The 23,254-nt window shown below is 38.9% G+C and overlaps 1 protein-coding gene and 1 long non-coding RNA gene across 4 annotated transcripts in view; one reads left to right on the forward strand and one right to left on the reverse strand.

The window, feature by feature from the left end:
• Positions 1 to 23,254, reverse strand: part of cpx (synaptic transmission protein complexin) — a 474,092-nt gene that overhangs the window by 281,549 nt on the left and 169,289 nt on the right. Inside the window, exon 2 of the mRNA XM_031987227.2 lies at positions 15,349 to 15,447. Within this exon, the coding sequence (XP_031843087.1) occupies positions 15,349 to 15,403 (55 nt within the window). The 5' untranslated portion in view covers positions 15,404 to 15,447. The remainder of the gene's footprint in view (positions 1 to 15,348; positions 15,448 to 23,254) is intronic.
• Positions 1 to 23,254, forward strand: part of LOC116431585 (uncharacterized) — a 114,151-nt gene that overhangs the window by 40,229 nt on the left and 50,668 nt on the right. For all 3 annotated transcript variants that reach the window (XR_004235974.2, XR_004235973.2, XR_012999948.1), the window contains exon 2: positions 1,686 to 1,947. This is a non-coding gene — a long non-coding RNA (uncharacterized LOC116431585). The remainder of the gene's footprint in view (positions 1 to 1,685; positions 1,948 to 23,254) is intronic.

A 23,254-nucleotide genomic window follows, 5' to 3' on the forward strand; every position in this document is an offset into this window, starting at 1 on the left:
TATTTGCTCTATTGTTTCTGTATTCTCTCTTTTTGCCATTTGGGACTACTGAACCTACCTCAATGTGAATTCTTTCTTAGATTATCTCTAATTTCGAGTTTAGTTAGTTATTAAGTTGTTTTTCTGTGATGGTTTCTGCGAGAGAGCTATTCATTTTCTCCACGAAAGAGCGATTCACTTTCTCCACGAACAACGATTCACCAGAAAATCACTTTACCATTCTCTCTCTCTATTATTTCTATATCCTCCAGCTCTCTTCGCCATTCGGGACTACTAAACCCACCTCAACATCGCTTCTTCCCTCGCCTTATCTCTAATTTCGACTCTCCTACCTCGTACACGGAAAAACCTGCTCTCTTTCAGCGCTCGGAACACGAGCCGCCCAAGTTTAAAACGCGACGCGCGTTCGCCCGGAACAAAAACTGCATTCCCAGGGAAGAGGAAGCGTCGCGAGCGTCCCGTAGGAAATAATTTCGAGCCGAATGAATGGGATAACTCGCGGAAAAACTTAGTTCCTTTTGTCCGTCCGCCCGGTCTTTGTTTCCCGGAGAATATGAGAAGTTTCTTGCCGAGCTGCATCGTAAATAGAGACGGCGAGCAAGAGTTCATTTAAATTGCACGGAGCATCGTTCTGTCGGGTTCGCCGCGAACCACGGGCCACCATCGGCCGGCCAGCGTTGCCGCTGCCCGCTGGCCAATTCCGACCGCAGCCTCGGCCCGCAATAGTTCAGCCCCCGGTGAACGCGATTCCGGATACAGCGAGATAATTGCCGCGTTCGCCAGCTGGAACGACCGTAGGCTCGCTTACGCGTTGCTAATTAGTTTGGTTTTTTGGGGAACCGTGGTTTGCTCCGGGAAGGACAATGGATCAGGGAAGTCGGAGAGCCTGCGCGATGACTGATGGGAATACCTGTGCGAATTTTTAGAATATTAGAAGTGAGAGTTTTTGGAGGATTATGAAGTTGTGGGATTAGTTTGTTGATATGTGGGAGATTGTTGTTGAAATGTTGAGTGATTGATTGTTTGATTGTTGATATTGGATATTTAGCTTCTTTTGATTGTTTCTTAAATTGTATTGTTGTGAATATATTTGCAATGAATGTGTTTATAATTCTTTTAATATTTTTATAAGTAGTATTGTGATTGCGAATATATTTGCAATAAATGTGTTTATAATTCTTTTAATATTTTTATAAGTAGTATTGTGATTGCGAATATATTTGCAATAGACAGAAATATAATTCTTTTAATATTCTCATTAATAGTATTGTAATTGCAAATATATTTACTACAAATCTGTATATAATTCTTTTAATATTTTCTTCAATAATATTGTAATTGCGAATATATTTGCAATAGACAGAAATATAATTCTTTTAATATTGTCATTAATAGTATTGTAATTGCGAATATATTTGCAATAAATGTGTTTACAATGCTTTCAATATTTCCTTCAATAATATTGTAATTGCGAATACATTTGCAATAAACAGTCACATAATTCTTTTAATATTTCCATTAATAGTATTACAATTGCGAATATATCTGCAATAAATGCGAATATAATCGCTATCAATAATCCGTTGCGAGATAAATCGCTACAGACGGATATTATCCCCATACCGTCCTAAATAGAAGCACCTTGTCATCGGATTAATATTCGTCAACTGTGATTTTTCCCACAGACGATCGCAGAATGGACGGCCGACTTCAAAAACGAAGGAAATAAAACGCACGCTTCGACCACTCGGGAACCGTGGACAGAGATAAGTGGAGAAAAGAAGTTTGTTGTGTTTGGGGTTCGCGGAACTTCACCGCGGCGGTAGCTTTAATCCCCGCAAATCCTTTGAGCTCCATTAGCGACTTCGTTGCTGGACCAAATTTCATCGAACGCTCGCACACGCTGCACGTCCCAGATGCTGCGGCAGCTATCTCTTAAATGTACAGGTTAGTGGTAGAAATTTCGAAATAATACTTAGTATTAATGTATTATCGAATTTATATTATCCCTTCTCATCGTATTTCACGTGGATAGATTTAACGAGACGAAAACAATATTTAAACAGCATAACTGGAAACAGAAGACAGGGAATTCTAATTAGAAATAATTCTAATTTTTTATCAATTATCAAACATTGCCAAAAACATTCCTCCCAAAATTAACCGTTTGCACTCGAAAGTTTTTCACTGGAAATACTCAACATTCTCCAACATATAATTATAAATTAAGCAACAAAGCTATTTTATTTAAATATTTCACACAGCAACACAAAGTTTTATTTAGAATATAAAATATTCAACTTCATAGTTTTGTTACCTCTCCAGTGCAAAGGGTTAATTCTTCCTCCATCATCCCCTAAATTGTCATTTCAAATTCTACAAAATCATTTCAAAGAACACATCAAACTCTGACATGATTTTGTAAAGAACACTTCAAACTCTACAAAATCATTTCAAAGAACACGTCAGTTATCTTTCATCCATCATCCCCTAAATTATCCCTTCAAATTCTACAAAATCATTTCAAAGAACACGTCAGTTATCTTTTCTCCATCATCCCCTAAATTATCCCTTCGAATTCTCCAAATTCATTTCAAATTCATTTCACACGTCAAACTCTACAAAACCATATCAAAGAACACTACAAACTCTACAAAATCATTTCAAACAACAAGCCAATACCCCAAACTATCCAGAGTAACCCCATTAACCGTCTCCCATAGTTTACACCGTTGTTTATTCCGCATATCGATATCGCGCAGTACAATCACGATTTCACTCGTCCGTCCGGCGAGCTCGTTCGAAAAGAATTTAGTGGCGCATCGGATGGCCGGCGATAACTGTGCGCGAGGTCAACATTAACGCCGCGAATAAACCATCAATAATGACGAGACCGCGGGCCGCGGTGGCGGCGGCACTCGTTCCATGAATCGAAACAATGTCGCGACATTTGCATACCATTTGCGTGATTTATAATACGCGAGATAATTATCTTCGCAGCCCCGGCCGACGTAAATATCGCGGATCTCGCCCGCACCGCTCCTTTTACCATAACCATCCAGTTGTTTATTTACAATAACTCTCGGGGAAACGTTCGTCGCATTAATTTCCCCGATACGCCGTTTACTATCATCGAAATTTCACTGTACAGGGTGTTTTCGAAATTAATGTGGATATAATGTGGAACTATACCATCGTTTATGCGAAAGTTATCACATAGATTTAATCATTAGGTATTTCAACGTAAGTTATTCCATGGAAAAATTCCCTGGGAAATATGGAATGTTTAATGACGCTTCGTTTTCGGGACAATGCTTAAAAGGGAATTTTAATAAATTTTATTCCATAGAGCGTTTTAATAAATTCTATTGTACAGAAGAACATTTTAATAAATTCTATTGTACAGAAGGAAATTACGGGAGACTGTAATGTAGAAGGAAATTTGAATGAATTTTGTTGTATGGAAGGAAATTCCAGGAAAATTTTAATAAATTTCGTTCCATGGAAGAAAATTCCAGGAGGATGTTGTTCCATGGAAGAAAATTTGAATTAATTCTGTTCCATGGAAGGAAATTCCAGGAAAATGTTGTTGTACGGAAGAAAATTTTAATAACTTTTGTTCCACGGATGAAAATTCCCGGAAAATTCTGTTCTATGAAGGAAAATTTTATTTTTCACTTTTGGCGTACGGTTTCATTTAAATTGAATTCCTCCTCGGTTGTAATATGATTTAGGGAGCACCCTGTGTACAGTACATCGTTCCTCGGCCGCGTTTTAGGTATCGCGTTCCAGTTTCGAGCGTGACCGTAATTTCCGGTCGATTTATCACTTATTTTCGACCGTCGAAACGCGGCTCGTCGCGCGCAACCGGTTCGCCCCCAGTGAATTATTATCATTACAGTTTTCTGCTGTTGCCGGGAGAGATAATTTTGGACTCGTTCGAACAACACGTTCGCCGGGTGGGAGGGAATTAGGTGTTCATTTTGGAATCGTTTGCGTAATCACTGTTTGAATTGTACGAGGGCTGAGAGGACGAGCGTGTCCGTTGCTCGACGGGGCATTTTAAAATTGAAAGGACGCAGGAAACTTTCGACCCTTGTTGATTTCGCTTTTTTAACTTGTTTCCCTTTGATGCTAGGTTTTTAAGGGTTGCTCGGCGTACTTTGAAGTATTTTTAGGGCGTGCGATGAGAAAATGATCGATCGATGGTTCGTTGAATATTTGAAAAATGAATTTGAATTTTTCCAATCATCTCGCAATTTGTTGAATGTTAACTCTTTGCACTCCGTAGGCGCCTCTCGTTTGACATTTAATATTAAACTTTGTACAATGCATCGACATGTGAAATATTAAAATAAAACAGCCTCTTTAATTTATGCGCGATTTCTCGTTAAGTCAGTTTGGAAGAATGTCGTTGGTATTTGATTAAAAATGTTGAGTATTTCTAATGAGAAACTTCTGGAGTGCAAAGGGTTAAAAAATGAATTTGAATTTTTCCAATCATCTTCTCGCAATGTTTTGAATGTTAAAGAATGAATTTGAACTTTTTAAATTATCTTCTCATAATATCTTGAATGTTAAAAAATGAAGTTGAATTTTTCAATCATCTCGCAATGTGTCGAATGTTTCAAAAATGAATTTGAATTTTTTCAACCATCTTCTCGCAATGTTTTGAATGTTAAAAAATGAATTTGAATTTTTCAATCATCTCGCAATTTGTTGAATGCTTCAAAAATGAATTTGAATGTTTTCAATCATCTCGCAATTTGTTGAATGCTTCAAAACTGAATTTGAAGTTTTTCAATTATCCTTACGCAATTATTTGTTTTACCGTCCATCGGAGAATTGTGTGGTTGATTTTCAATTGTCGAACGATTCGTTTAATATATTTCCTACGGATCGATCCTTTTTCTCTGGCAATAGTCCCGCTTGAATTAATAAACGAACGCAGCTGACCGCCACCAGCCGAGAGTTAATAATTTCCCAACGGTAAAGGGAATTATATGTTCATTGCATACGTGTACATTTACTCTGCAGGTTAAATGTACGCAACCGCAAAATAACGTTTCATATTTACTATAATTAGACTGCGGATGTTTATACATTCATGCCAAACAGGGCCGAGGAGCATAATAAGGTATAGAGTAAACTTAAATGCAATATTGTTTATACTGGAGTTCCATCGAATTAATGTCTACCCGAACGAAACAGAAACATTTCTTCGGGTCCGTTAAATCCCCTCGATCACACTGGAAAAGAAGTCAATTTATATAAGTGCACGCGGTCTAATTAACGTGTTACAACTACGCGAGGAATCAATTAAACTCGAGTATGAAGTATTTCATTCGGAATAAGGAAAACCGATCGCTTCGATGTAAATTGAAATAAAAATTCAAGTGACACTTTCGTCGATATCTAAATATATGAATTCCGGATTTACAATTAAATTTAAAGTATCCACATCTGCGATTCGATGATTGAAATTAAATGTCAAATATTTAACACTAAAGCTACAAGATAATTCAGAATTACCCACTCCTGGTTCCTTCATTTTGCAATTATTAAAAAGATAACAGGTATTTCTGAGAAATTATTAATGAATTTGTTTTACCAATACGCAGAATGAATTATAAATCAATGAAAGTCTCCATAGATGAATTCTTAGAATTTCCATAAACGAATTTCCAATTTCAATGTTGACACTTGAACTACTAAATGGGTCAAAGTGACCCATTCCTGATTTTTTCTTTTCTGAATAATGGAATGATAACAAACGATTCTCTGACAGAATTATAAATTAATCGAACACTCAATAAAAATGTGAAATTAAATTCCAAGTATTTAACACTGAAACTACCAAACGGGTCAAAGTGACCCATTCCTCATTTCCTCTTTTTCAAATAATGAAATGACAAACGATTCTCTGAAGAATCACTGAAGAAGTTGTTTTCATATTAGGCAAACAGAATTATAAATTAATCGAAATCCAAGTAGATGCACTTTCAGCGTTTCTATGAAAAAATTAGAAAACTGTAATTCGATTGCTCGATAGCTTTAGTGTTAAATAATATTTACATTCCTCCAGCAACACACCAAACCAAAGGGTTAACCGATTTCCACGGAGACTCGCAGCGCCGGCGAAGTGCACACGTACGAATCCCAGTTCCAACACACACGCTTTTCTTTTCGGTCACCCACATTCCCCTTTGTCTTCGCGAACCCCAGTTCCACGAACGAAGCGGAAGCTTTTCGGCGGATCAGGACAGATAACGGCGGCGAGGGGGAGAGAGAGAGCGAGAGAGAAGGGACCGGCGAAAGCACGCATCCAGGTCACCCCAAACTAATTGCCATTCGATTCGTCCACTCTTCGAGGTCCGCGAAACTTTCCCGACCGCATTCCCCGCTGAAATCCCCCGTTCCGCTGCCCTCAGACAAACCGCTGGTTTCCGGCTCCACGAACTTCCGACTTCTCTTCTCCGAGTGATTTACATCGCGACGGACAAACCGTGATAATTGCTCCGGGAAACAATTTCCAGGGTTGCCGGGGATTCGGAAAATCGGAAAATTTTCGGACGACCGTCCGCCGAATTTCTATTGCGGGGAAGATGAACGCCGGTTGGAAGATGGAAATCGACTGGTTGATTTCCCTTGAATCGCTGGGAGATCCCTTTGTGGCTGGAAAGTTGGAGAAATTGAGTTGGTTACTTGAGTTTGGTATTTTGGGTTCATACAGTTGTAGTTTTTCGTTTGGCAACGAGAAATAAATGAGTGGCTGTATTTCTGAAGTGTTTCATTGGGAATTCTCGATATTTTTTAGTGGGTAGACGTGGACTGTTTGTTTTAATAGTGTAAGTTCATTCTTTTTAAATTTTCGTCTGGGAACGAGAAATAAATGAGTGACTGTAATTCTGAAGTGTTTCATTCGAAATTCTCGATATTTTTTGTAGACGTGGACTGTTTGTCTTGATACTGTAAGTCCATTTTAAGAAATGAGATACATAATTTGTGATTAATTTAGGGTAAACTTTTTATTTGTAAGTAGTTGGTATTTAATATACTTAAAAACGCCAATGTTTTCGGAAACTGAGTTGGCGAGGGATAGCATATGAATCGAGGAATATTTTATTTTAATACTGAAGATATTACATAACAAACTTCACAATTTTGTGTGAAAATTAGTTGACTGAGAGGCGTCTCTAGAGTGCAAGGGTTAAATTCTTAGGAGATAATGATCAATTTCTAAGAAAACTGTATAAGCTTCTAATGGAAGCTTCAGAAGTTCTTCCAGAAACATGAAATTCTTCATATAATTTCATTTTATTCCACTTTTTGAAATTTCATTTCAAGCTTGAGAAATTCGACCTTTAAACGATCAAATTCTTCGTCTCGTGTTGTAACATTGTCAAGCTGAAATGTTTAGCCTTTGAAATTTATTCGATTCTTTGTGTTGTAAGGTGATGAAATTGTTTGTTGTCCTATTCAAATTGTGCAGTAGCACAGAACCTAATAACACACTGACTGTGACAGACGAATTTAACATTTCCGAAGGATTTCTCTGTCTTAAAAAGAGCAAACTTCCCCAGTTTGCACCAGAACGAGGACAAATCGCACGGATCCCCGGAACGACGCGAGAACAAACCTTCTTTAGGGGTCGCGGGTGCCGCGTGAGAAATCGCGGGCCATTCGAAAGTTACACAAGAAACGCGACCGCTTGTCGGAGGCCGGAAGACGGGGAACGATCGAGTTTCCGAGCCGTGGACGAATTCCTCGGTCGAATGTACATAATGGAAGACATTGGGTAGAATCGCGAGGGAAAGGGGGGTTTCGAACTGTGAGAAGAATCTTGTCGCTGGTGATGGGTTGGGGCAGTGATTCTCAATCTTTTGCTTTGCGTGGATATGTGTAGCTGTAATTATAGTAAGTTTGATAATGGGAATAGGATAATAATGATAATAGTGATAGTAATAGTGATAGTACTAGTAATAATAGTACTAGTAATAATAGCACTGGAATAATAATAGTTCTGGTAATAATAGTACTAGAATAATAATAATACTAGTGATAATAGCACTAGAATAATAATAGTTCTAGTAATAATAGCACTAGAATAATAATAGTACCAGTAATAATAGCACTAGAATAATAATAGTTCTAGTAATAATAGCACTAGAATAATAATAGTACTAGTAATAATAGCACTAGAATAATAATAATACTAGTAATAATAGCACTAGTATTAATAGCACTAGAATAATAATAGTCCTAGTAATAATAGCACTAGAATAATAATAATACTAGTAATAATAGCACTAGTAATAATAGCACTGTAATAATAATAATACTAGTAATAACAGCACTAGTAATAATAGCACTAGAATAATAATAGTGCTAGCAACAACAGCACCACAATAATAATAGTACTAGTAACAACAGCACTACAATAACAGTACCAGTAACAATATCACTAAAACAACAATACTACCACTAACAATACCACTACAACAATACTACTAAAATAATAATAGTACCACTAACACTACCAACAGCAATAGCAACTTCATCAATACCAAAACTCCAAAAATTAAAAACTCCCCCAAAACACTCGTAAAACAAAACATAAAAGAAACAACTTTCATCAATCAATCAATATCCATATCATCAAATTCCACGTAGTCGATCTCCAAAAATCCTCCTCGCCCTAGTTTGAGAATCGCTGTGTAAGAGGATGGATTGATTGTGTCCAAGTGAGTTAAGGCTAGCCCGAAGAAAGATTCTGGGCTCCTCTTTCTCACGCTCTTACAGCTTGACGAAGGTCCCCGTTTTCCCATTACGGATTCCCCGCGATATGGTCGGTTCCCGTGGCGTTCCCGCGGAGAAGGCGGTGGAATGGCGGGGGGGTACGGGGGGAGGGGACTCGGAACTTTCCCTTAATGACAGAAGTTTTATTGCGGGCCATCGTTCAAGCTGCCAGCAAGCCGACAAACCAGGCGCCCGCGACTCTTTCCCTTCAATTCGTGCTCCAACTTGCTCCGGTAACGGGTAACTTGTAATTGTAACTGGAATAACAATGATTCAGCCGCGAAACGACGTGTGGCCCTTCGCGTGATCGTGAACCCGCATTTCGAACGGGAAAGTGAGCGGTTATTTGACGGACAGTTCGATTATTCAAGCATTGGATTGTTGCACAACATCGTGTTCGGTTATTCGATAGTGCGCTCGATTATTTAGCGCCCTGTTCTATTATTCAATGCTCTGATTCGCTGCTAAGTACCTGGATATAGATATTCGGAATATTACGCGATCATTTAACACCTCGTTTAATTATTCAAATACGCTGTCGAGTGATATTCTGTAGAATTGTCTTTTACTGTTTAAATTTCAATTACTTTGACACTTTAGCATTGAAATTCTCTTTTAATATTTTCAACGGCTCATGCAGTTATTTAAATTAGTTCTCTAGTAATCTGCAGAATTGTCTTTTACCGTTTCAATTTCTGTTTGATCACTTTAACACTTGAATTTCTCTTTCATTATTCTATTACCTGAAGTTCGTTTTTAACAGTCTTTTAATTATTTCAATTGTCGTAGTATCTTATCTTGTTTTTCACTTTAATGTCTTTCTCACATTCACATTCCTCCACCTCGATACAATTCTAGTCAATTATCTCACCTACTGAACATTCTCAATTAAACCAACTATCATCGTCAGCTCTTCTCTCCTTTCAACCACACAACACCTTATCTTTTTTTTTACATTAATACTTCTCTCACATCTACATTCCTCCACCTCAATACAATGAAATTCAATTATGTCAACCACTTAACATTCTCAATTAAACCAACTATCATCGTCAGCTCTTCTCTTCTTTCAACCACACAATACCTTATCTTCTTTTCCACTTTAATATCTTTCTCACATCTACATTCCTACACCTCAACACAATGAAATTCAATTATGTCAACCACTTAACGTTCTCAATCAAACCAACCATCATCGTCAGCTCTTCTCTTCTTTCAACCACACAATACCTTATCTTCTTTTCCACTTTAATATCTTTCTCACATCTACATTCCTACACCTCAACACAATGAAATTCAATTATGTCAACCACTTAACGTTCTCAATCAAACCAACTATCACCATCAGCCTTTTTCTCCTCTCGTCCTCACAATATCTCGATATCACGTTTCTCAAATATTAGCGATACAAGAATACCTTTCGAGGTCGCGAGCTATCAGCCCCGCAGGAAGCGTCCCGCCGGAAGCGGGATTCCGAATCAGTAGCATGAACAGGAAGCGTTAGTGTCGGTTCGATCGCGAGCCGTGTCGCCGATTAACTGCCGGCCCGATCCAATTACGACGATTTGGTTTCACCCCGATTGCGAACCGATTCATGGGGGCTCGGCGGTGTTCCGCGCGCGCGATTATCGGGCACCGCGGCGGGCAAAGTTGCCCCCGAATGATATAATTGACCCTGGTGTAGCGGGAATGTTTCGACGGAGTGCTCGATGGCCCTCGACCTGCACTCTAATCGCGGCGAATCAATTTGCCCACGGCACTTGCTCGTTCCGACGAAATCTCGTTGTTCGTCCTTTGTGACCGCCGACATTGTTCGCCTGTTATGTCTTCCATATCGACACGTTCGCGGATAGAAGAAACTTTAACACTAAACCAGACGGCTCAAAATTACCCATTCTTGATTTCTTCTGTTTGCAATTATTAACCCTTTGCACTCCAGAAGTTTTTCATTAGAAATACGCAACATTTTTTAATGAAATACCAACGACATTCTTTCAAACTGACTTAACGAGAAATCGCACAAAGTTTAATATTAAGTGTCAAACTCTGTAATTTTGCTGTGTCAAATCAACTGGCGACTGAGAGGCGCCTACGGAGTGTAAAGGGTTAAAAAGATAACAAACGCTTCTCTGAGAAATTATTAAAGACATCGATTTATGAATTACGAAAGCTGAATTGTAAATCAATTGAAGTCTCGATAGACGCGCTCTTGAGTTTCTACAGAGGAATTTCAAAAAGTCAATTTGACTGGTCGGTAGTTTTAGTGTTAATGAGCCGCAGGAGTAGAAAAAATGCAAATGCCGTACTCCGAGGGTTAAAGTGCATAATTGTTTCAAAAGATTAAGGCCATGTAGAGTAAAATTCATGACGAGGCTTATAAGTTTCAATGTTATAGCATTCATGTCATTTTGCATCACAATGGAAATGAATGCTTAACATTCACGTCCGCGAACGTGTTAACGAATACGTTGAGTGGGTATTAGATTAGAAAAATTCGTTGAGTGAATGGATAATTTTGTTTGAAAGTATTCGTCTTGGAAGATAGAGATTTTAAGAAGTGTCACATTTGAATTTGATGAACTATTTTGTGGAATGTGACGTAGTTAGGGGATGAAATCCAAAGGGGGTTGATTCTGTATGGAAATGTGAATCGAAAGTGTGGAATAAAGTTTTTTGATAGGAGCTCCCGTTTTTGAGATAATTGGATTTGATGTGTGTGGTGCTCGGCAAGTAGTAGTGTCGAGCATTGGTCAGACATAGCAGTATTCGTGTTTGAAACTATATTCTTTTGAGTTCTGTCGTTTAGAAATTACAGATGTTTGTAATTATAGTATATTCTATAATTTTTACACGTATGGAGAAGATAAATATTACTGTTATTAATTACTAAAATTAGTCATGGTTGATTAATATTTTTATTCTAAGAAAAAATCAGCTTTAATTTCTTCTTCTTATATTTCCTCAAATTATTTAGAATTTTCCAATGGGAACTATATGAAATTCTAAATCCTCCCACAATTCCCCATAAGCTTTAATCCAAGATAGCTTTTTTCCATTCGATCCCTACGTTGCCTCGTCATTTGCACTAATGCTTCCTTCCCCAGCGAATCGATCAATCTTAATTCGCGAGGAAAATTACGAAAGAACGATCTTTCCGTTCCCTCCTATCGGAAGAAAAATATATTAAGACACGGTGAAACGTGGCTTTTCTCCCCCCGTAACGTCGCGACCATGAAACCGCACCTTTTCGTCTCGCCATTAATTCAGCCCTGTAACGAATCGAACATCGTTCTGCGAGGTCTATCGCGGTTTCATTGTCCGGCTCTCTCGTAATATGAATATAATGACTGCCAGGAATACCAGGGTGTACCATAAAGTAACCAATCTTATAAAGAAATACAAGGTATTCATTTATTTATTTATTCAGAGGATTTCAACAGGAATTGTCCTCAGCAACAATTATTAATTTTCAAAAGGCGTTCGCAGATATTCAGAGGTTCAGTTACATAATTAATTGTTGTGATTTATTGATTCTTTCATTTTTTCGTGTGTTATTATTTCTTCAATTATTTCCTGTTCTACAGAACATATTACTGTATGTTGTATATATTATTCTATAGTATATGAAAAGAAAATTTTCTTCCATTAACTTGAAATAAGTTCACAGAGTTCAATTTCAATTTCCATTTGCAAACTTGAAGTTTACAAAGTTTAATTTCAATTTATATTTACAAACTTTAAGTTTACCAAGTTCAATTTCAATTTCAATTTCAATTTCAATTTCAATTTGCAAACTTTAAGTATACAAAGTTCATTTTCAATTTTGATGTGTCAACCTTACAGAGTTTAATTTCAATTTTAATCTACTAACTTTAAGTTTACAAACTTCGACTTCTCAACGTACGATCCCACATCAAGACACCTTAGCACCCAATGTTTCCACACGTCGTATTTCCAAAAAAAAGCTCATCCATTGTTACTCTATCCATTTCATTCCGACCGCTGCAGCAAGAATGTCGAACGCGGTTTCTATTTTTTAACGCGCCACGTACACAGCCATTCATGGCACGTTCGTTATCGACAGCCGTCGAATTTATCCGCGGCTTACTTATAAACTCGCATTCCGGCCGGCGTTTATACAGCCGTATTCTTCTCCGAGCGGAGTTTAATCGCTTCGTGGATACTTATGAAGTTTCAATCGGTTTAGCCGCCGGTGTCCTTAAAACACGTGCCCGGGGACATTGAAATGTCTCTCATTGTCGCGGCAGAGATTAAACGAGAATTACCGGGGGGATTTCGCGAGAGGAAAAATTGTTGGAAATGGTAGTTTGATTCAATTGTTCGGCGGTGTCGCCGGGGAAAGTTGTATCGCCGTTTTAGGGACCTTCCTTGAAGTTTCTTCGCATCGATCGAGTAATTAAGTAGCACTTTGTTCTCAATCGGGGCGCAGCTTACGCTTCTTTCCATTGTGAGAATTTTTCAAGTGGCTCATTTAGAAGTTGAACCTTTTATATCGAAACTAATTTAAGTGGAAGCTTTGCCGAGTAACCGGCTCAATTTACGACGCTTTGGTTTAATTATTATCTAATAAATGAAACTCGGAATAGCACTCTCTGGATACAGTAAACTCTTATTCCTGTCACTTGAATTGTTTTAAAATTTAACCCTTTGCACTCGAGAATTTCCCACTGGAAATACTGAACCTTGCCCTGTGGACTATGGACGACGTGGAACCAATCAATAAGAAAACATTAAGCAAGAAACAAAGTTGTTATTCCAATATTTCACTTGTCAATGCATTATACAAATATAATAAATAATACAATATAATATATTATATAATAATAATATAATAATAATAATAATATAATATAATTATATATAATTATATATACTATTATATCAAATCAAGCGGTGACTGAGAATCACCTTTCGAGTGCAAAGGGTTAACACGTTGACTGCCACGGAGGTCACCGATAACCGCAGTATCAAAATCACTTGAAAATGTTAATTTGTCTTGTTTGTTGTTTGCGTAAATAACTAGACGACAGTCTCATGTAAGCGTTTCGATACCAATTAATAAATAACTACTGTTCTGTAACTTTGCTACAAAAGAATAAGCGATGCACAAAACTCTGAAGATTTTCATCAACGTGTTAATTCATCATCGAATTGCAACGTTCACAGAATCAAAGTTAAAATTCACATTTCTTAAATTCGTTGATGATCTACTCACTACGATCAACCAGATAAAAATCCAAAATCCCCATTTTTATTTAACACTAGAACTACCGTACCAGTCCAAATGACTGTTTCCATTTGTTTGTTTGGCAATTATTGATATTCGAAATGTTTTTGAAAATTAGTTTCATTTCAGCACTATAATGAATGCCTGAAGAGACTGAAAATAATCTATTGTTGCAATGTTTATAGAAACTGCATATTAATCGTATTAAACGCTCGGTAGTTCTAGTGTTAAAGAATCTCTTTCCCAAAGAAGCTCAATTTCCACGGGAATTACATTCCACGCGTTATAAGAGTCCCGATTCCACGAAGTATCGAGAATAAATCGATGCAGTCGAGGTCCATCTCGAAGAGGAACCTCCGATTCGCGCTAATCGAAGCGCGTAGACCCGGAGATTCCATTCTCGATTGAATCGCGCGATCTTTCGGCATTGATCTCGGCCCGGCGGCGAGGCGTGCTCGCGCGAACAAACTTTTCGGCCGGCGATAAAAAGAGAGGAGCGAGTTTCCCGCGAAGCTGTTCGGCCGCGCGGCAATTATTCTCTTCGTGGCTGCCGGAGAACGCGCGGGGGAGCGCAGTCGGGAGGAATCGACTGAAATTCCCTTCGAAAACCGTTCGACTGCGCGTTCCGATGGGACGTGACTCGTCGCGAATTTGTTCCGTGCTCGTTTCGGACCGTGTATACCGGGTGTCCCAGCAGTCGAACGCGATCCGGGTGGCTGGTAGAAAAGTGGCGATTGGGAAATTTCATTCGGTGGGTTTCATTTCTGAAGAAGTTTCGATTGAACGTTGTGATAGAGATTGTTTTAGTATTTGTCTGATCATTGCTTGGTTATTCTACTTCGCGTTATTGTCAGATTATAATTTTCTGCGTTGGTGGGTTTCATTTTTTAGGAAGTTTCAATTGAAAGTTATGTAAGATATTGGGTTTTAGTATTTGTCTGATCATTGCTTGGTTATTCTACTTGACGTTATTGTCAGATTATAATTTTCTTTGTTGGTGGGTTTCATTTTTGAGGAAGTTTCGATTGAATGTTGTTAGAGATTGTGTTTTAGTATTTGTCTGATCATTGCTTGGATATTCTACTTGGAGTTATTCTGTGATCATAATTTCATTCGTTGGGTTTCATTTTTGAGGAAGTTTCAACTGAACGTTATGATAGAGATTGTGTTTTAGAATATAAAATTAAATGAACAAAAGAAGACAGAATTTTAAATTCAGTCATTAGACCGATTCCCGGTACGATTAGTATTAAACTTTGACAATGAATCCCGAAGGAAATTCGAGTTTTCAAAAGACTCACCTTTAACCGCGTTCAGCTTGTTGCCGACCATCTGCTTCGCGACGAACGCTGCCATCTTTTCGGTATCTGGTTACGAACCGGGACTGGTACTCAGTTAACCTGCAATTAATGAATTCATTATTATTAATTATCATCTTAACCCTTTGCTACGAACGTCGACACTTCGAGATCAGATGTTAAAGGGTTAATCTAGAAATCTTCATATCGAGTCTCGCTCGTCATTACGCGAGAAAGCGTTAACATCGATTCCAATCTCGCGAATGCAAGTCAAACTCGAAGCACAGTCTCATCCGAAAATCCCCATAATTCCCGTGTTATCCCGTGGAACCTCCTAAACCCTAACGAACGTATCGCAACGTCGATATACAAATTTCCTCGTGCTTCCGCGGGATGATCGAACACGGGCTGTCGCGGCTACGCTCGCGTAGGTTTTTACACGGTGTCCGTGAATCTCTTTCGCCGTGGAAATAACCGTTTCGGATAATAACGTTATACGGTTCTCAGCCCGTAAATTCCGTTTACGACGTCGTGAAAAGTAATACCGGGCGTTCGATCCGATTTGAAGTTATCCCGAAGTGGTCGGCCGCGTGTATATATATAGAGAGAGAGACGGGCGGAACGATTCCCAGCGTTGCATCGCATCGGCTGCACCGGTATCTCTTTCCGCGGCGGGGCGCATCCGGCCTGCCGCCGCCGCCGCCGCCGCCACTTTATTAGACCGAGCGAACCCCGTGAAACGAGGAAGAAACCGGTTTCCCCTTGGACGATAAAAACGAATTCGAGCGGAACGATCCGCGGACGAAGCGACGGGAATATTTCTGGCCGAAGGTTCTCGATCTTCTTGACACATTGGTGACCGGTCACGAGTTAACCCGGGTTTTCGGGCTGTAACGTTGTTGACCGGTCAAGAGTTCACCAGTTAACACTAAAACTACCAGAAGGGTCAAATGCATGATGTCTTCTATTTGCAATTATTAGAAAGGTAACAAATGTTTCTTTGAGAAATTATTAAAAGAATTCATTTAGCAAATTGAATTGTACATCAATTGAGATCTGAACAGTCTTGGAGTTTCTATAGCGAAATTTTCAAAAGTCGATTGAAGTGTTTGGTAGTTTTAGTGTTAACGCGTTGACGTCAACCAAATCGAATTACTATAATTATTAAAGAAATTGATTCAGCAATACGCAAAGTGAATTTTAAATCAATCAAAGTCTCAATAGATGCACTCTTGAAATTTAGAGGAATTTCAGAAAGTCAATTTAACCATTTGAGTATCAATTATAATTTTCTTACTGTGCTTTTCGAGAAATAAATCAAAGTAAATTTATTTGAATAATTGTTATTTTTTGATATTTTTTTGTAATAGCACAATATTTGTGATCTCATTAGATAAGTACTCTTATTAATTTTTTTGCATACACACCCAATCACTTCCGCATTTTGCTATGACTATGTCTAACTATGACTCACTATGACTGACTTTCATACCCCTGCTTCACAGTGTACAAAATGGTGAATTTTCCCTAATTAACCCTTTGCGGACGACGATTCTTTGAAATATACAAAACCTTCAACAGATGAAGCTAAATTATACATTAACTGCTTAATTAAAAGCAAAAACAGAAACTACATGCTCTCCTGCTGTCCGAGTAATTAAATCATTTGCCTACGACTTAGTTTTCCAAATATGTACGTTTCATCTCGCCGAAACGTCGACATTCGTTCGCAAAGGGTTAAACAGCGCATTGGTGTTAATCAATTAAGTACTTCCGGTGATTTTCAATCACCTCCTATTCATGCTTTGTCGAAAGACAGTGCGCTTTGGTGGTAGTATTCGTATAATATCCACACAACGATCGCGATCGAGGAAGAATAACTCATCTACAAGGTGTCTCAATATTCAAGTACCGCTCGCGAGTGCCAGGAACCGTCGGGTCTCGCGGCATTCCGTTCGCGTAACAATCCCATTAGCCGCGCAGCGGAACGTATTAACGCATCGTGACCAAGAAAATGAAATTCCCGTCTGGCGCGCGGCGACGACGGGCCGGCCCCAGACCGCGAGCAATATGAATCGCGAGATTTAATTAGAATCCGGCCGCGAAATTCGCGTTAACGTTAACTCGATGAACCCACCTTCGACTCCGAACGTTCCCGTCCCCGTCTCAAAATTCGAAACCCATTCCCGCAACCTGTCTCGAGGACGGCTCGAAAATCCCGCTGAAGAAAATTGTTTAATCGTCTTTCCGCGGCGTTCGCTGGACGAGATTCCGAGGGAACGAAACGCGTTACGCTCGAAATTCTGCTTTGAACGTTGCGTTTCGGCGCAACGGAAGCTTCCCGAGTCTCGAGCGTAAATTTTCCGACTCGATTTTAGGACGAGGGAAGAGTTACTTGCGGAATCGTCGTCTCGGGTTTGTTTGAAGCGGAGTCTAATCCGATCTTCGCGGCGGAAACTCGAGGCAAAAAGTGAAATGGAAAATAGTCGAGAGCTTCGCGGCGGTAAGTTATTCGGCTGGCTGCACTGTTCTCATGGTGGAGTATCGTCTTCGACGGTGCGACACGTGCTATTGAGTTGCTCGTTTCTTTCTATGTTTCTCTATGTCTTTTACTAGTTTCTTATGGCTTCCTTTCTATTTCCTCTTTTATCGTCGTGCTTCACTTTAGCTGTGTCTTTCTGTAGCTTCTCTGTAGCTTTATATTACTTTCACTGCACTATTCCTTTCCTCTTTATTTATCTTTCTATGCGATTCTCTGTATAAATCGTAAGTTTAAAGTGATCGATTCAATTAAAGATAGAAAGAGACAGAAAGTTTCGTAAAGTGGATATATAAAGAAACCAAATAATTCGACAGATGTATCTAGAAACATTAGATTCTCTTGTAATTAACGTTTCATACGCCAACTTCTACTCTAGAGAATGAATACTTAGGTTTCCTTGATCATCTCTTAATTAATTTCCGAATGTTCTTTCGGAGGAACTATTTCCATTAAAATATTATTTCTTTTTGACCATTTGCACTCGAAAGGTGATTCTCAGTCACCACATGATTCGATACAACACAACTATGAAGTTAAATATTTAATATTTCAAATTAAAGTTTGCATTGCTACGTGAAGTATTTAAATAAAACACCTCTGTTGCTTAATTTATCTATGAATTATCGTTAAATTAGTTTCAAAGAATATGACCTATATCTCGTTAGAAAATGTTGAATATTTCTATCGAAAAACTTTCGAATGCAAAGGGTTAATATTATTTCTTTTTAATATTATTTCTTTTTAACCCTTATCACTCCAGGTGATTTTGTAATCTACCAACTCCAAGCCGTTTTTATAGTATCCCTAGCATAAATGAAAAATGTTATCTTGTAACATCTCTTAGATTTCACTATTTTCCTTCTTAATACAAAATTTGGATGTATAGAAGATCTTTCTTAATACAAAATTTGGAGGCATAGAATATTTAATAGTATAAACAGTGTCATAGTGGAGCCTACAGAGTGCAAAGGATTAATATTATTTCTTTTTAAAATATAATTTCATTTTAACCCTTTGCGGATGAAGATTCTCTGAAGTATACAAATCCTTCTGTAAATTCTGTCATATCACACATCGAATTCTTGAATAATATACGATAAGGAAATTATATACTGATTTCTTGCTGTTTGAGTAGTGGAATCATTTGTTAGCAACTTGGTATTGCAAACATGAAATTTTGATCTCGGCAGAGTGTCGACATTCGTCCACAAATGGTTAATGGAACTAGCTTAGTATAATCTGCCATGCGAAACGTTAATGACGGATGTAATGATTCTATATATACACCTGTTCACAAGAAAATAAGAAAAGATTCATAACAATATAGACGTTTATTTTAAACGATGACAATTTCCATATATTTTTCGTTGTCAACACAAACTTCGTTTTTTTTCAATATCTTTTTTTTCGCGTTTATTCAAAACAACGCATACACGCACGCTACGCCCATACATATGCACTTACATCCATGAAGTTTACATCAATATTAACCCACACGTCTACAATAAATAACATTACTCGCACAGCACACCGTTTAAAACGCGAAGCTAGTCTCTTATGAACGACTCATGTTCCTCCACATGTTTTTCAATCTCCTCCCTTTATTTCCTTCTTTTTCTGTCTGGCGACATTCTTGAGGCAGCAGGAAACGAAACACGAGTACAATCGCGCGCGTCCCCCCGCATCCGGGGCTCCCGTGACGCGTGAACACGCGGGCCGAGATTAAAATACTTTTCATCGTCGCGAGGATCAAGGACGACAGAATCCCCGCGTGCCCACGGGAGACGTATTTCATTTCCACTCCAAACACTCGGTGGCCAAGGGCACACGTATTCTCGACGACGAGCGCGTCTAGCGTCGGCTATTAGCCGAATCATTGGCTGGAATATTTTCGAGATAACGGTGATAATAATATTTTACCGCGACGGTAATATCGGATTTTATTCGAGAGTGTTCGGGGAAGTTCCGCGGAGCGCGGGCTCTACGAGAAAGAGTAGTGAAGTGATTCCGGTTAAGTGGAAGCGAACGGTAATGGTCAGACACTTGGGGAGAGCAGTTTAAACGAAACGTTTCGGATTGTTGTAGCTTAGATATGCTTATTCGAATGTTTTACTGCGCTTTATACTTTTATTCGTTCGATTTCGGTACAGTAAGCGTTATATCTGTTCGCGAGAAGTTCAACGATGTTTATGTGGAAGGTAGAACGAGGAATGGAGATTCGATACTTTTCTCGTATAATCCGCGGAGCTGTGGTTCACCGCGAGGATTACGGATAGTTGAATTAATACTCGGTGTACGGACAAACTAATGGGTAACTGAATAACCAAATTAATAAGAGTAATAACGAAACTAATATCGAAGTCTCATCAATCCTCTCAATCAATTCGGAGCTCCGTGAATCAGTGAATCTATGTAATAACCTGACGAAACGCGATCCGAGGGATCCGCGTAAAACGCGTCGAATGAAAGGAACGCTTAATAAAGCCTCGATAAGAAAATACTGCAGATTCTCCCTCCAATCCCGACAAATGTTTATTTTTATTCTCACGGGGATCGGCTCTCGTTCCGTTTCCTCTCGGATACCCACGGATTATTCGGAAATCGCTTAACCAAGAGACTTTCTCTTCAATATTTCGCTTTCTCTTGTAGCGAGCGGCGATTTTCGTGGAACGGATTTTCGCGTAAATCGACAGGTGTTGTTTCGAAGAATGTCGTCTTTCTCGTGAAAAAATTGTTAAATGTTTCTGAGAAACTTGTGCAGAAGGTTCATTCTCCAGACCTTTCTCAATATTTCACCTATTTCAACGTTCTTATCACTAGAACTACGGTACCAGTCAAAATGACTGGTTTTGATCTCTTTGTTTCACGATTATTGATATCTTAAAAGCATCCAATAATTGAAATGATCTTGAAAATAAATGGTTTCATTTTAATACTATAACGAATGTCTAAAAAAACTGACAATCTGTTATGATTTTTATACGGATTACATATTAATCGTATTAACTCTTTGCACTCGAGAGGTGACTATCACTCACCACCTGATTTCATACAGTAAAACTATAAAATTTGATATATAACCCTCTGTGGCTCCACTATTGCACCAGTTATAATATTGAATATTTTAACGAATCAAAGAAACTACCCTGGAATTATTAGATTTTCTGAGAAGGAAAATAAAAGATCGAAGGAATGTTATAGCATTTCTCATTTTCACTAGATACCATAAAAATTAGTTGCAGCTGATAGTTTACAATACCATCTGGAGTGCTAAGAGTCAATACACCTTATATGACTCATCAATTTAAAACACTGAAATAAAATAGCTTCGTTCCTCAATAACGTACAGTTTTCCTTCGAGTTTCTGTATCTGTACATAAAGTGCAGTGGACAATTTCCTTGCGTCTCTTCTAAACTGCTGATAGAAACATCTCGCACGAACCTAGTATCAAAAGTAAATAACACGGCAAGGGGCTAAGGAGCGAAAAGACAGAGACATTTTTCTGGGTAAAAAGCATTGCATCTTGTCAAATAAGAATTCATCCCGAATTCCGTATAGTCATACAAAATACCCTCACAATTCAAACACAAAAAAAGAAGAAAGCCAGACAACCGACGCCCACAGCGAGGCACATCGAGTCTCCCCCGAAACAGCCCAAATAATCCACCCCAGACGTCCTCGGAGTATATTTACCCATGCTAACCCACTCACGTATCCAAACAATCGTCTCCGCGGCAAATCCAAGTTCAAGAGCGATCCCGGGGAGCGAAAGAAACGTCGGAGCCGTCAGAATCGTCTGGAGAGGGGAGTAAAGGACGAGTCTTAGCGTCGATCGCCTCGTTGTCGACGCTCGGTCCATCAGCGTCGCTTACCCGTCGTCTAGCGCAGAAACTGCCGGCTCCTGGCCGTCGAGCGGGAGGATCGATGCAGGAAATATTGGAGCAACGAGGAAGGAGCTGGATCGCGGGGCAAGGGGCCGGGAAAGGGGCGAGACAACCCAGTGGCGACTGCGAGAAGACGACGCCGATAAACCGGCGCCGAGACGTCTCGGCGCCTGTCCTCTGCCCCCCCTTTCTGCCGCTTTCCATCGTGATTTTCCAACGAGCCGCCGCGACAACTTTATCCCGCCGACAATGGACAAAATGAGGCTCGCTTCCCCTCGCGGTATTGCGTGTTTTTCCTTCCACGGGAATTCCAGCCGCCGAGGTGGCCGAGCTTTCCCGATCGGCGCGCTCTAATCCCGAGCTTAAACCGCGGGCCCGGCTTATGCATATGGAGCAGCGACGGCTCGTTTGTCTACGCGCTTTCTTCTTCGGAACGGTGACTTCTTGATCGGACCACGGGTTTCTGATGGTAGTTGAGAATGATAGGGATGGTGCGGATGATTCTTGGGGTCTTTGTTGGTTGAGGTATTGATTGAGTTTTGCGAATGTTTCGGTGGGAACTCTGATGCTTCTTTGGCACTTTTGGTGAGATTTAGGTGAGATTCTGGTGCGCGCGGTGTTTTGGCAATTTGTACTTTGGATCGAGTGGAGCTTTTGCACTGTTCAATTGTTGGGTTGTTTGGCACAGTTTTTATTTGATTACTTGCGATAGATTCATCTTTTTCGTTTTTAGTTTCGAGAATTATTGATGTAGGTTAACTGGACTTTTTGGACTATTCAACTTTGGGGATTTTGGAATTTTTATTTAATCACTTGTGATAGATTCTTCTTTTCATTTTTCCTTTGAAGAATTATTGTTCTGGATTGATCTGAATTTTTAGTAGTATTCAATTCTGGGGGATATTGAAATTTTTATTTAATCACTAGCAATGGATTCTTCTTTTTCATTTTTCTTCTGAAGAATTGTTGCTCTAGATCGATCTGAATTTTTAGTAGTATTCAACTCTGGGGGATTTTGAAATTTTTATTTAATCACTAGCAATAGATTCTTCTTTTTCATTTTTCTTCTGAAGAATTATTGCGCTAGATTGATCTGAATTTTTAGTAGTATTCAACTCTGGGGGATTTTGGAATTTTTATTTAATCACTAGCAATGGATTCTTCTTTTTCATTTTTCTTCTGAAGAATTGTTGCTCTAGATTGATCTGGATGTTTAGTACTATTCAACTTTTGCGTTTTTCGATTTTTCCTCGATCCAATATTTACCCCTTGCTGACGAAGATTCTTTGAAATGTACAAAACCTTCAACAGATGAAGCTAAATTACATATTAATTGCTTAAATAATGACAAAAGCATAAACTACACGCTAATCTCCTGCTGTCCGAGTAATTAAATCATTTTCCTGCGACTTAGTCTTCCAAATATGAATATTTCATCTCGCCGTAACGTCGAAATTCGCTCGCAAAGGTTTAATTTCTTGC

Source organism: Nomia melanderi, chromosome 13, assembly GCF_051020985.1.
Source record: "Nomia melanderi isolate GNS246 chromosome 13, iyNomMela1, whole genome shotgun sequence".
NCBI classification, from domain to species: Eukaryota; Metazoa; Arthropoda; class Insecta; order Hymenoptera; family Halictidae; genus Nomia; species Nomia melanderi.